This window comes from Amblyraja radiata, chromosome 46, assembly GCF_010909765.2.
Source record: "Amblyraja radiata isolate CabotCenter1 chromosome 46, sAmbRad1.1.pri, whole genome shotgun sequence".
In the NCBI taxonomy this organism is placed as follows: domain Eukaryota; kingdom Metazoa; phylum Chordata; class Chondrichthyes; order Rajiformes; family Rajidae; genus Amblyraja; species Amblyraja radiata.
The window spans coordinates 1,450,538-1,465,509 of record NC_046001.1 but is presented as its reverse complement, the minus strand read 5'-3'; the positions used below and the strand labels follow the sequence as shown (position 1 = coordinate 1,465,509).

The following is a 14,972-nucleotide window of genomic DNA, read 5'->3' as shown; positions in this document are numbered from 1 at the left end:
TGTACGTTCTCCCCGTGACCATGTGGGATTTCTCCGGGTGGTCCGGCTTCCTCCAACACTCCAAAGACATGCAGGTCTGCAGGTTCATTGGCTTCTGTAAAGTTGTACATTGTCCCTAGTGTGTAGGATAGTGTTAGTGTGCGGGGATCACTGGTCAGTGTTGACTCAGTGGGCCGAAGGGCCTGTTTCCGCGCTGTATCTCTATAAAGTCTGCAGGGTCAAGACCCTTCTTCAGACTGCAGGGGTGGGGAGAAAGAAAGCTAGAAGAGTGGTGGACAAAAGTGTTGGAGAAACTCAGCGGGTGCGGCAGCATCTATGGAGCAAAGGACATAGGCAACGTTTCGGGCCGAAACCCTTCTTCAGACTGATGTAGGGTGGGGGGGGGGGGGGGGGGGGGGGGGGATGGTGGGGAGAAGAAAGGAGAAAGGAAGAGGAGGAGCCCGAGGGCTGAGGGAGAGCTGAGAAGGGGAGGAGACAGCAAGAGCTACTGGAAATTGGAGAATTCAATGTTTATGCCGCTAGGGTGCAGACTGCCCAAGCGGAATATGAGGTGCTGCTCCTTCAATTTCCGGTGGTGCTCACTGTGGCCATGGAGGAGGCCCAGGACAGAAAGGTCGGATTCGGAATGGGAGGGGGAGTTGAAGTGCTGAGCCACAGGGAGATCAGTGAAGAACTGCTTACACTTGGATTCTTTGTCGGGCTGGCCGCCATTTCATGCTCTCCCTGCTTTCTCCAGAACTCTCATTTGGGGTCTTGTGTATCCTCTAAGTGGGCCAAATTTGACAGTGCTCTCCTCACCCAGCAATCATTCCAGAAGAAGAACATTGTGGCGCACTGTATCTGTTTGCTGGGAGACCAGCATTGTGTGTTCTTTCCTTCACCGTGTCTTGGCCCTAACGTTTTCTCTCCCGTCTCTCTCTCGTTTCAGGTGCAGCAACGGAGACAGGAGCTTGAACAAGCCCTCGGCATCCGCAATACATAAAAAAAATCCGTGGCCTCATCCCCGCGTGTGTGTGTCGCCAGGTTGACACAAGATGTCTGAGTTCAAGGTTGAACACAGTTTTATATATGCACAAAGATTTCTGTTACAGTGTCTAAGCTGTAGTACCTACATGCATCACTTGCACAAAATAAATCACCACATAGCCCTTGTACTCCAGAAGTGTTCTTTGCTACCTTTTATTACAACTGACATGTCCCCTTTAGAAAAGAGCATAGGATTAGGAAGTAAAGTTAGCTTATTATATCTATATTTAGGGAAGTATAAGCCACAATTGGTTGACCTCAGTAGCTACATAAAGTTATATTTAAACGACCTAGTACTACTACTAATAGCGATATATTAGCATTCTAGATCGGATAACTGATTAGCTTTTGTTGTGATTTTTTTTGTACCTAAGAGGCTTTGTGTTAGAAGTGAGGGAGTATTTTGATGATTATCAGCTACTTCTCACCCACCCTCAAAGGACCACAAACAATGGAGTGCTTCTGAAAATCAGAGTGGTGATGTTTGCAGCAGTATTGGTGCCTGCCTGAAGGCAGGACAGTGCCTCTTTTATTTGCCCCCTTAATGCCACTTGCCAGCTGCTGGGGCCATGTTAGGTTGCAGTGTTTACTGCATTTTTTTTTTAGAAAAATCCTTTATATATTAAAAAAAAAAACTAGCTTCAGAGTAAAAAAACGAATTAATCCCACTGTTTACAGTTGATTCTGTCATGTTGCTTTCAGGCTACCCTCTAATCTGCATATGTTCTGTTTTCACTTTCTATGCTTTGAAATTTATCTTGTTAATTTTGACAAGTAACAAGTTACACGTTTAACTTAGGTTTTTTTTTCCTCTCAAATTAGTGAATGACTTTAAAAATCACTCCAGTGCGGCTTTACATACTGGGTTGAATGTATTGTTCGTATTTTACTTTGTTGTTTTTGGCTCCTATCAGAAGTTTTAAGGCCAGAAATGAAGGGATAAATGTGTCTGGCTTTAGACGGCAAAAAGTGTTGTGTACAATTCTAATTGAAAAAGTGACCAGCTGATTCTAGTTGCTTTGTCCGATGCATTTCGAAAGGTATTATGTATGTTGCCTTGTTCATGTATTGTTTAATACCTATTGAAGGTTAGTGTGTACTGTACATACCCTGGTATTCTTCCTTGTACTTTGTATTAGTCTTAATAGAACTCAGTACAATTCTACTGAAAGGTGACAGTACGAATTGTAGCACAATTTATTTTGTTTTGGGGACCTTTCAAGGCATGGTCACTCAAGATTTGTCCTTGCTGTGTCTTACCTCTGCCTTACATGTAAGGGGAAACCAGTCCACTAGAAAACTGCAACAGTTGGACTGAATCTTCATAGGAGTCAATATTTTGTAGTGATTTAAAAAGGTTAATTAGTTTCTTAAACTGAAGTAGTGATAAACTGATACACGCTCCCTCCCATTCCCGAGCATTGCAGCATCTTGTGTGTGTGTGAGCCCTCTGCATGTCAGCCATGTTATTATCGCCAAGTTTAATTCTGAGGCCTTGACACAAGCTCGTTACAACTTGATTCTGCTTTTCAATTTGGAAAGAGTCGATGCCAATCTCTCAAATGTACAAAAGTCGAGCCTGCCATGCCCTTTTTAAAACAAAACAATGAGTTGGGAGAGTAAGTGGAGCAAATTCCTGGAGTTTGAACAGCGGCATGCATCTACATTATCGCATGTCAGCTGTCAACGGCGTTGCATCCACTCTAAGGGACTCTCTGACATGTAGTAGCCAGGTTTTCAGGTGGGAACCAGCTGGCTAAGAAGTTGGACAGTGCCTGTGATCAGTGATTCAAAGCAGGCCCAAAAAAGTTTTGTTTATAAAAAAAAAATTTTTTTTAAATGTACGATTTTTAACCCGAGTGAGAAGAGAACAGCGTTGTGTCCTTGGTGTGGGAGTGACAGCAGGTTCAGCAGGCGCTGTTGACACGCTAATCCGTTATGCACAGTGCCGCAGTGGTAGGACTTCCGCCTCACAGCACCAGAGACCCAGGTTCAATCCGGACTAATGGTGCTGTCTGTGCGGAGTTTGCACGTTCTCCCCGGGACCTGCGTGGGTTTTCTCCAGCAGCTCCGGTCTCCTCCCCAAAACGTGCAGGGTTGTAGATTAATTGGCTTCTGTAAAGATTGTAAATTGTCCCTAGTGTGTGTGTGTAGGATAGTGTTCGTGTGCAGGGATCAGTGGTCGGCGCGGACTCGATGGGCCGAAGGGCCTGTTTCCGCGCTGTACCTCTCAACTAAAATAAACTGAAAAGTCCAGGCAATCTTTGAAATTTCCCCCTCTTGAAATCCAAGGTTCACATTTTCTCTTCGAAGCGAATGAAAGATTTAAAATGCAACTCCGAAATAGCGTGGGCGGTGTGCGGTTATCCCAGGGAAGTCACTGGGATTACTGCTCCCCTGCCGTGAGATCATTAAGCCATGCATGAACAACAAAGTCCCACATTCATTTGCTGGTTTCTTCACAGCAGGGCTTGGGGTCCTGAGCTCGGCCTCTAGGCCTCCAGGGTGGAGGAAAGAAAGACAGAATTAGTCCGAGTCACTTGTGGAGCACCGACTCAGTGTTCCACATCTAGGCTTGCTGCTGAGTCATTGATTTGAAAAGGGACCATGCCAACATCCACAACATCATAACTTGAAGCATTTGAAAGGGTCGGAGGGGGGCAGATCGTTCAGACTACCATAGGAGGGACCAAAAGCTATGACACTTGGCTTTCTTCTTCAAGAACTGCCTAGCTGGGAATCACAGCTGTAAATGAATCCGTTATGCTTCCAAAGACAGTGAAAGCTTTTTCCTCGATGATGCTGCTATTCGATACTTAAGCTGAAAGGATGTTTGAGGCGGGCGGGAGCCGTGTGTTTGACGGCATAAGTCTGATCTGTATTGCTTCGGTGCTGGTGGGCCTGTGTTATTCCAGTTAGCTACCTCTTCACATGTTGACTGTGGTTAGGATGGGAATAGTCACCAATAGAAGCAGTTGAACCTTCGCAGTTACGCTGCAAGAAGCTGTATTTTTACTGAGTAATATTTTGAGGGACCATTTTTATACTCTATGCTTGTATGTGTCACTCAGTTTTAATAAAACCTTCAACACAGAATACCACTGTCTGGTTTATTGCAGTGACCGTTTGCATTTAGTGTTGTAGAATATGTGCCACATCTGTAGCATCTTACGGCACATTCACTATTTTGTTCCATGTAAGGTGACTTAGTTTATATTTCAGATTTATTTTAAATATCACTTGCTGATTGACTCACAACTTCGGATCTAACGCAGTCTGTATGGTTGCCTGCTGCACCAGGAAAGGACTGGGTTTTGTCAAATTCTAGCCACTTCCGAAGTCTGAACCATTCAGTGCTGTACCGGCGACAGTGTTGTTCCTGTCTGTGTGGAGTGTGCACGTTCTCCCTGTGATTTGGCCCTTTATAAATTGCCACTAGTGTGTAGAATGGATGAGAACACAGAACGTGGGAAAACACAGAACGAATGTGTGTGGGTCGGGGCCAAAGGGCCTGTTTCTATGCTGTATCTCTAAATTACATTTCTCTCAGCTATGTCATCCATGGGAAAAAAATAGCTGAGAATTGAACAGGCTTGAACGGGTGATTGATATCCTGCGGTGGGCCAAAGCCTCAGTCAACTAAACATGTGTAGGCGTTTGGTTCCAACCCGATTTTGACACTATCGGCCTGTATGTTAAATACATCTTTACAAAACATACTGATCTGAATGAAATGGGCGATTTTGTTTGTTTACATGTTTAATGACCCACAATAAATCCAGTTGATATATTGTAGACAAGCAAAGCAGCCACGAACACTGCAATGGATTCTCTGCATGACTGAGGCAAATGAGTCATTTGAAATCTGCGGCGCAAAATATGGAGTTTTATTTCCCCACCATGTGTCGGAAGGAACTGCAGATGCTGGTTTCAGCTGAAGATAGGCACAGAGTGCTGGAGTAACTCAGCGGGTCAGGCAGCATCTGTGGAGAACATGGATAGGTGACGTTTCACAGAGTGCTGGAGTAACTCAGCGGGTCAGGCAGCATCTGTGGCGAACATGGATAGGTGACGTTTCACAGAGTGCTGGAGTAACTCAGCGGGTCAGGCAGCATCTGTGGAGAACATGGATAGGTGACGTTTCACAGAGTGCTGGAGTAACTCAGCGGGTCAGGCAGCATCTGTGGAGAACATGGATAGGTGACGTTTCACAGAGTGCTGGAGTAACTCAGCGGGTCAGGCAGCATCTGTGGAGAACATGGATAGGTGACGTTTCACAGAGTGCTGGAGTAACTCAGCGGGTCAGGCAGCATCTGTGGAGAGGAGGAATGGGTGACGTTTCAGGTCGAGACGAAAGGTCACCCATTCCTTCTCTCCAGAGATGGCGCCTGTTAAGGGCCTGTCCCACGAGCCTGCGACTGCACGTGGCAAGCGCGACCTAACGTGGTCGCTTGAGCCGTACGGCCTCGCGGGGCCGGTCCCACTTCGATCGCCGGAGCCGTATGGAGTTGTGCGGAGCTGGTCCCGACATCGCGCGGGGTTCCGACATACTGACACTGTCCAAAAAATTCCACGCGGCAACGGCCTGCCGGCCCGCAGCCGCATTGAGGCCGTCATACGCAGCGGCTTGACAGCATACGCCTAGCGCGAACTTCCCGCGGACTTCGCTCGAACTTCACGTCAACTTTATTTATTTTTTTAAACGTGCGGGATCACTCTACCTCCGCGCGGCCCCCGCTTCCGGTTTGGTCGCGCTTGCCGCATGCTCGTGGGACAGGCTCTTTACTCCAGCACTTTGTGTCTATCTTTTATTCCCCGTTACTCTCTGGTCCAAAACAATTTGGCCATTAGCGACCTCAACTTTGCAAATACATGAGAGAAAATTGTTTTAACTCTGACAGGCGAGCGAAGGGGTCTTGGACTCCAAGTGCTGCTATATCACTCGTCTAACCAAACCCGTTCACCATCTGCACACTCTGGGCTGTCAATACAGGCAGTAGAAAGCACACATGGAAAATAGGTGCAGGAGGAGGCCATTCGGCCCTTCGGCCCTTCGAGCCAGCCACACATGCTGACTGCACATTGAACCTGGCAGCTTGATTGCAAAAAAGAAAATCGCTAGGTATGGCTTAATTTTGTTTAAGAAGGAACTGCAGATGCTGGAAAATCGAAGGGAGACAAAAGTGCTGGAGGAACTCAGCGGGTGCAGCAGCATCTATGAGCGAAGGAAATAGGCAACGTTTCGGGCCGAAACCCTTTGGGTTTCGGCCCGAAACGTTGACTATTTCCTTCGGGATTCGGCCCGAAATGTTACCTATTTCCTTCGTGTTTCGGCCCGAAACGTTACCTATTTCCTTCGCTCCATAGATGCTGCTGCACCCGCTGAGTTTCTCCAGCACTTTTGTCTACCATGGCTTAATTTTGATTCTTACTGGTCTCCAAAAAGCTGCCTGCGCTCGCCGAAAACTTGTTTTTGACATTGTCTTTGCAACGTATAAAGCTAAGCATGTGTTCATCACGCTGCCTATCCTGAACATCGCAGAATAGCGGCCAATTAGTCACCAGAAGTCCTGCAAATATAGATGTTGCGCCTCTCAGGACTTGAATGGCCATGTTCATAGTCCTGCAGGGAAAGTGTTCATTCAGCTCAGGCAAAAGCGCCCAATTATTTTGTCTGGAGCCTTTTTCCTTCACTCTGCGGCAGCCCTAAGGTGTGTTATGCCCCTGTCCCACTTAGGGAACCTGAACGGAAACCTCTGGAGACTTTGCGCCCCACCCAAGGTTTCCGTGCAGTTCCCGGAGGTTGCAGGTGGTTGCCGGAGGTTGCAGGTAGTGGAAGCGGGTAGGGAGACTGACAAAAACCTCCGGGAACCGCACGGAAACCTTGGGTGGGGCGCAAAGTCTCCAGAGGTTTCCGTTCAGGTTTCCTAAGTGGGACAGGGGCATATTACACTACAATTTTATGCCATTTTTCGAACATTCCGCACTGGGTTTTTCAGCGCAACAAAGAGGCTCACCACTTGGATGTGGGGGTGCTATAGTCATCAAAGCCAGCTCGACTCCACAGTGCTAGCAAAAAACAGCGTCAATTCTGTGGACATCGCACGGATCATTTGGGTGGCGCAATCGCCTCACAGCGCCAGAGATCCGGGTTCGATCCCGACCGCAGATACTGTCTGTACGCCGATTGTGCGTTCTCCCCGTGACCTGCGTGGGCTTTCTCCGGGTGCTCCGGTTTCCAACACAGCCCAAAGACGTGCAGGTTTGTTGCTTTTAATTGGCTTCTGTAAATCGTCGCTTGTGTGTTGGATAGAGCTAGTGTACGGGGCGATTGCTGCTCGGTGTGGACTCCTCAACTCAGTACGGGGAGAAGAGGTGGTCTGGAAATGGTTGGTGGGCTGAAGGGCCTGTTTTCACGTTGTTCCTCTGAACTAACAGCACAGAAATAGGCCCTTTGGCCCAACTTGCCCATGCTGACCATCTACACTAGTCCCGCCTACCAGCGTTTGGTCCATATCCCTCTAAACCTGTCCTATCCATGTACCTGTCTAACTGTTTCTTAAACGTTGTGATAGTACCTGCCTCAACTACCTCCTCTGGCAGCTCGTTCCATACACCCACCACCCTCTGTGTGGAAAAACGTACCCCTCAGATTCCTATTAAATCTTCCCCCCCCCCCCCCCTCCTTAAACCTATGTCCTCTGGTCCTCGATTCCCCTACTCTGGGCAAGAGACTCTGTCGTCTACCCGATCTATTCCCCTCATGATTTTATACACCTCTATAAGATCATCCCTCATCCTCCTGCGCTCCATGGAATAGAGACCCAGCCTGCTCAACCTCTCCCTATAGCTCACACCCTCTAGTCCTGGCAACATCCTCGTAAATCTTCTTTGTACCCTTTCCAGCTTGACAATATCTTTCCTGTGACTGGGTGACCAAAACAATACACAATACTCTAAGTGCGTCCTCACCAATGTCTTCTACAACTGACCACCCAACTTCTATACTCAATACTCTGACTGGTGAAGGCCAAAGTGCCAAAAGCCTTTTTGACCACCTTATCTACCTGCGACTCCACCTTCAAGGAACCATGCACCTGTACTCCTAGATCCCTCTGCTCTACAACACTACCCAGAGGCCGACCATTCACTGTGTCGGTCCTGCCCTTGTTCGACGTCCCAAAATGTAACACCTCACACACATCTCTGTATTAAATTCCATCAACCATTCCTCCGCCCACCTGGCCAATCGAGCCAGATCCTGCTGCAATTTTGGACACCACATTGCCTGATGGGAGAAGAGGGTGAGACTGGTCCTTGATGATGCTGCTGGCCTTGCAGAGGCAGCGTGAGGTGTAGGTGGAGTCGATGGAAGGGAGGTTGGTTTGTGTGAGGGTCTGGGCTGCAACTGTCCACAATTCTCGGATGGAGCTGTTCCCAAACCGTCCTGTGATGCCTCCTTTCTTCCTTGTTTCCCCAGTTACTGGCAGTACTGAACAGCATTGATGTGCAGAGGGATATTGGGGCCCAAGTCCATTGCTGCCTGAAAGTAGCCTCCTAGAAACTCCCTCCATCCGCCCCCACACACACACATAAAAGATTCCGTGGCATGACCAATGCTTCTCTTTGACTACACATATGTCTCTTTTATTACCACTCACTGATGACAACAAAGGCCATACTTCAGCAGTTACTTCTGGGATTGAATATCAAGGCTAGCCGTTATCCTTCTCCATACGTTTGTGCCATCTTCTGACAACTTTATTCCCTCCCCTTGCCTTCCCCAGAGAACCAGACGTCGGGAAAATTGTCGCAGAGAACACGGCGGGAAATGAGAGGTTTGACAAAGCCGTTACAACGTGGGTGTTTGAAGAGACGGTGGACTGCCGCAAACTCTCCGAAATTATTAACACGCAGCACGAAAACGGGGGGCTGGTGAGTGCCGCTCAACTTGGGCGTGAGCGAATATGATCAATTTTCCAGGGTTACTCAATCCTTCTCAGCGACCAACGTCACGCACGCACGCGCGCACAAACACACACGCACACACACACACTAGCGCACTCACACTCACACAAACACTCATAAATACACACACACACACACTAGCGCATTCACACTCACATAAACACACACACACACACATCGCTTCCTTCACCAGCCAGTTATGCAGGTGGGGGACAGGGGAAGCGGGGGGACCGCTGCCTGAGTGAAATTCACATGGAGCAAAGCCAAGGTGATACAGACACACACCGCGATGAACAGGAAGGTTGGCGCTGTAATTAAGACGGCTAAAGCACGGTGTACGGGAAGTCCTTTAAAAGGGGGAGGGGGAGAAGGAGAGGAGATAACTTTTAAGAAACCAGAGATACACGGCTGTGAAGCTCGGCGGACATTAACATTACCGGTCGGTTATCCTTGGTTCTGAAAACTACTGCTTACGTTTGGTTTTCCCAATGAGCCAATGAAATTCACCGGTCAGCACGGGCTACAAGAACCTAAGAGAACCTTTGACCTCCTGGCGACCCACCCACGGCACGAGAATTCTCGCTACTCTCCGTGGCGGCTTCATTCCAATCGCCGCTAATTTTTCAACGTGTTGAAAAATCCGCGGTGACCATAATGAGGCCGCGACTCGTTCCCAGAATGCGGGAACTCCTCACGACTATGAAGGCGACTCCCCGGCAACCACCCGCGAACATGTGGCGACCTGCAGTTGCCTAAGTGGGACAGGGACATTAGGAAGGAGATGAGGAGGAATTTCTTTAGCCAGAGGGTGAATCTGTGCAATTCATTGCACAGGTGGCGGTGGAGGCCAAGACATTGAGTATTTTTAAGCGGAAATTGACAGGTTCTTGATTACTACGCTGCCTCACAGCGCCAGAGACCCAGATTCGACCACGGGTGCTGTCTGTACGGAGAGAAGGAGGAACCACAGAGAGGGAGCAGTGAGAGAGGGTATCGCACAACTCCGTAGGTACGTTATGGATCTGAGTAAGAGTAGACGTTGGAGACTTAACAGCACGGAAACAGGCCCTTCGGCCCACCGAGTCCGCGCCGACCAGCGATCCCCGCACACTAACACTATCCTACACACACTGGGCACAATTTACATTGATACCAAGCCAATTAACCTGCAAACCTGCACGTCTTTGGAGTGGGGGAGGAGATCGGAGTTCACGGGGAGAACGTGCAAACTCCGTTCAGACAGCGCCCGTAGTCAGGATGGAACCCTGGTCACTGGCGCTGTGAGGCAGCAACTCTACCGCTGCACCACCGTGCCGACCAACTGGTAGAGAGAGTGAGAAACAGAAATATGAAGTGGAGGGACCTCAGGATAAGAGCTTGTACCTTGTACCTTGAAGAGTCCACCAGTGACTCTACTGGAAGTTGGACAATTTTATACTGGACAATTGTTACATTTTATACCACAGCTAATTAACCTACAAACCTGTACGTCTTTGGAATGTGGGAGGAAACCGAAGATCTCGGAGAAAACCCACGGGGAGAACGTACAAACTCCGTACAGACAGCGCCCGTAGTCGGGATGGAACCCGGGTCTCCAGCACTGCGTTTTGCTGTACGGCGACAACTCTACCGCTGCACCGCCGTGACTATAAGTAGAAACTGCGGAATGTAGAATCTCGAGACAGATGACAAGATGGAATTTTAATTACTTGTGATTAATTCGTCTTTTAAAACTACGGTTCTACAGTATCAGAGCAAAGCATTAATAGATCTGCAGACCTTAGCTTCAAAACTGGACATATTAGAACTAACAACACAAAAAAAATCTATGGATTTGCAACTAAACTATTGAAGATTAAACGTAACTGACTGATAAAAGACACTGGCCATTCAACTAACAACATTCACACTGAACACACGCCTATAAAATAGGCTTCTTTCTCTATAATAGGATATAGAAAGGATCTACAGAATAGAATAGAATAGGATCTATAAAAGACCTCTACCGACAGCGCTGTAAAATTTATTTTCAAGCTAACATGCTTATAAGGAAGTTTTCTATGTGCTCTGACTCTGTGAAGTGTTCCCTGTTCAGAACCTACATCACACTGTTATATACTGCTCAATTGTGGTCTAATTATAAGAAAAAGAGTATGCAGAGGCTTAAGGTAGCATACAATGATGCAATGAGGTTGCTGCTTCGTGTCCCTAGGTGGCATAGTGCCAGTCAATTGTTTGTGTCCACTAGAGTGCCAACCTGTGAGGCACTCTTAAGACAGCTGATGTTTAGTTTTATGTGTCGCCTGGACAAGTCAGAGAACCACATAATTGAAGCCCTAGTCAGCCCTCTGAAAAGCTGCTATAGATTCACTTCTAGGCTAAGATGGCATTGGTGCAATAGCTTGTATATTTTAGGCTAATATGCAATTTTTAATGTATTTTTGTATTTCCTTATACTGTATGATGCGTTATATGGACCTGTGTCTGAAATAAAGCTTTATTATAATTAGGATGCACTTTACTTTCTGATTGGATTGCACTTTACTGATGCACGTACCATCACACCAGGAAGGGATTAACTGTTCAGTTTCTGTCTAGACTCTTATCAGTTGCAACCTTGAGTTTACAAGCTGTTCTTTGACACAGTGTTGAGTAGATTTGTTCTCGTGGAGATAATGACATTAAATAAGCTAACCCCATCAATTTCCTGCAAGCCCCCCCAAACTATATATTTAGATCAGAGTTTGAAATGTGAGGTGTAGGAAGGAACTGCAGATGCTGGTTTAAACTGAAGGTAGACACAAAGTGCTGGAGGAACTCAGCGGGTCAGGCAGCATCTGTGGAGAACATGGATAGGTGACGTTTCACAGAGTGCTGGAGTAACTCAGCGGGACAGGCAGCATCTGTGGAGAACATGGATAGGTGACGTTTCACAGAGTGCTGGAGTAACTCAGCGGGTCAGGCAGCATCTGTGGAGAACATGGATAGGTGACGTTTCACAGAGCGCTGGAGTAACTCAGCGGGTCAGGCAGCATCTGTGGAGAACATGGATAGGTGACGTTTCACAGAGTGCTGGAGTAACTCAGCGGGTCAGGCAGCATCTGTGGAGAACATGGATAGGTGACGTTTCACAGAGTGCTGGAGTAACTCAGCGGGTCAGGCAGCATCTCTGGAGAATATGGATAGGTGACGTTTCACAGAGTGCTGGAGTAACTCAGCGGGTCAGGCAGCATCTGTGGAGAACATGGATAGGTGACGTTTCACAGAGTGCTGGAGTAACTCAGCGGGTCAGGCAGCATCTGTGGAGAACATGGATAGGTGACGTTTCACAGAGTGCTGGAGTAACTCAGCGGGTCAGGCAGCATCTGTGGAGAACATGGATAGGTGACGTTTCGGATCTGAAGCAGGGTCTCGACCCTAAACGTCACCTATCCATGTTCTCCAGAGCTGACTGGTTAGCACGCAACAAAAGCTTTTCACTGTACCTCGGTACACGTGACAATAAACTCAACTCAAACATTCACGAGTCAAGAGTGTTTTATTGTCGTATGTCCCGGATGGGACAATGAGATTCTTACTTGCTGCAGCACAACAGAATATGTAAATATGTAAACATTGTATATAATGGGGGAAGAGGGGAAAAAAAGAAAGATTTCAATAAATAACAAATATAGAGCAATAATAATAATATAGTCTTTTGCAGTTCAGAGCTCAGAGCTTTAGAGGCAAGTGGTGTATTAGAATAGACCTGTTACCATGTAACAATGTAATCATATGGGGATTGTGGTCAGAGCTGAGCTGTCGTGAACATGGATGGGGAGAGCTTCATTCCGTGCTAATTTCGGAAGGGGGCTCTAATCCCCCTGTGTTCCGATCATCATGTCTGGTCACACTGACCCACAAAGTCAACGAGTTGAACATCTATCCGCCTGTCTTGTTTTTTAGCGATAAGGCCGCGTTGCTAAGGGGAGAATGAGCGAAATCCGGATCACAGCAGCAAACCTTGAACACAAGTGTACGGGACTGACTTGGCATCTCCAATATCAAAAATGGTATAAAAAGGCTGCACAGCTTCAGACTTCAGATCAGTCCCATTGACTGTTCTCCTTGCCTGGCAAGTCATCGGGAATAGAGCAGTCGTTTCCTTGCACTGAGCCTTTTCTGCCACTAGTACCCGTTTGAATCCAGGTGGGCGATGGCCTTTGCCAATGCCGGAATAAACGTGAGTGACCTGGGTCCCGGCGAGAGGGTTTGAGTCCCACTGTGCGAAGCTAGATGATTACGGGCAGTTCAGAGCCCAAAGGGATGGCTTGGCAAAGGAACTAGGGTATATGTGGAAACAAATGCAGAGCTTCTTTAGGTATGTGAAGAGGAAAAAATTAGTGAAGACCAAAGTTGGACCCTTGAAGACTGAAAAAGGTGGATTTATTATGGGGAACAAGGAAATGGCAGATGAGTTGAACAGGTACTTTGGATCTGGCTTCACTAAGGAGGACACAAACAATCTCCCTGATGCACTAGTGGCCAGAGGATCTAGGATGACGGAGGAACTGAAGGAAATTCACATTAGGCAGGAAATGGTGTTGGGTAGACTGATGGGACTGAAGGCTGATAAATCCCCAGGGACAGATGGTCTGCATCCCAGGGTACTTAAGGAGGTGGCTCTAGAAATCGTGGACGCATTGGTGATCATTTTCCAATGTTCTATAGATTCAGGATCAGTTCCTGTAGATTGGAGGGTAGCTAATGTTATCCCACTTTTTAAGAAAGGAGGGAGTGAGAAAACGGGGAATTATAGACCAATTAGCCTGACATCGGTGGTGGGGAAGATGCTGGAGTCAATTATAAAAGATGAAATAGCGGCACATTTGGATAGCAGTAACAGGATGGGTCCGAGTCAGCATGGATTTACAAAGGGGAAATCATGCTTGACTAATCTTCTGGAATTGTTTGAAGATGTAACGAGGAAAATGGACAAGGGAGAGCCAGTGGATGTAGTGTACCTGGACTATCAGAAAGCATTTGATAAGGTCCCACATAGGAGATTAGTGGGCAAAATTAGGGCACATGGTATTGGGGGTAGGGTACTGACATGGATAGAGAAGTGGTTGGCAGACAGGAAACAAAGAGTAGGGATAAACGGGTCCCTTTCAGAATGGCAGGCAGTGACTAGTGGGGTGCCACAAGGCTCGGTGCTGGGACTGCAGCTATTTACAATATACATTAATGATTTAGATGAAGGGATTAAAAGTAACATTAGCAAATTTGCAGATGACACAAAGCTGGGTGGCAGTATGAACTGTGAGGAGGATGCTATGAGAATGCAGGGTGACTTGGATAGGTTGGGTGAGTGGGCAGATGCATGGCAGATGCAGTTTAATGTGGATAAATGTGAGGTTATCCACTTTGGTGGCAAAAACAAGAAGGCAGATTATTATCTGAATGGTGTCAAGTTGGGAAAAAGGGAAGTACAACTGGATCTGGGGGGTCCTTGTTCATCAGTCACTGAAAGTAAGCATGCACGTACAGCAGCCAGTGAAGAAAGCCAATGGCATGTTGGCCTTCATAACAAGAGGAGTTGAGTATAGGAGCAAAGAGGTCCTTCTGCAGTTGTACAGGGCCCTATTGAGACGACACCTGGAGTATTGTGTGCAGTTTTGGTCTCCAAATTTGAGGAAGGACATTCTTGCTATTGAGGAAGTGCAGCATAGGTTCACGAGGTTAATTCTTGGGATGGCGGGACTAACATATGTTGATAGACTGGAGCGGCTGGGCTTGTATATTCTGGAATTTAGAAGGATGAGAGGGATATCTCATTGAAACATATAAGATTAATATGGGTTTGGACACGCTAGAGGCAGGAAACGTGTTCCCGATGTTGAGGGAGTCCAAAACCAGGGGCCACCAGGGGCCACAGATTAAGAATAACGGGTTGGTCATTTAGAATGGAGATGAGGAAAAACATTTTCACACAGAGA

At 47.3% G+C, this 14,972-nt stretch overlaps 1 protein-coding gene across 3 annotated transcripts in view; it reads left to right on the top strand.

Annotated features, from left to right (window-relative positions):
- smarcd1 (SWI/SNF related, matrix associated, actin dependent regulator of chromatin, subfamily d, member 1) overlaps positions 1-8,990 on the top strand; it is a 46,144-nt gene extending 37,154 nt beyond the window's left edge. Inside the window, exon 12 of one of the 3 annotated variants that reach the window (XM_033015667.1) lies at positions 8,814-8,990. In XM_033015667.1, the coding sequence (XP_032871558.1) occupies positions 8,814-8,861 (48 nt within the window). In that variant the 3' untranslated portion in view covers positions 8,862-8,990. Of the gene's footprint in view, positions 1-928; positions 4,123-8,813 lie in introns of those variants that run through there. The other 2 variants (XM_033015664.1, XM_033015666.1) reach the window with 2 other exon arrangements.
- Positions 8,991-14,972: the final 5,982 nt, after the last annotated feature.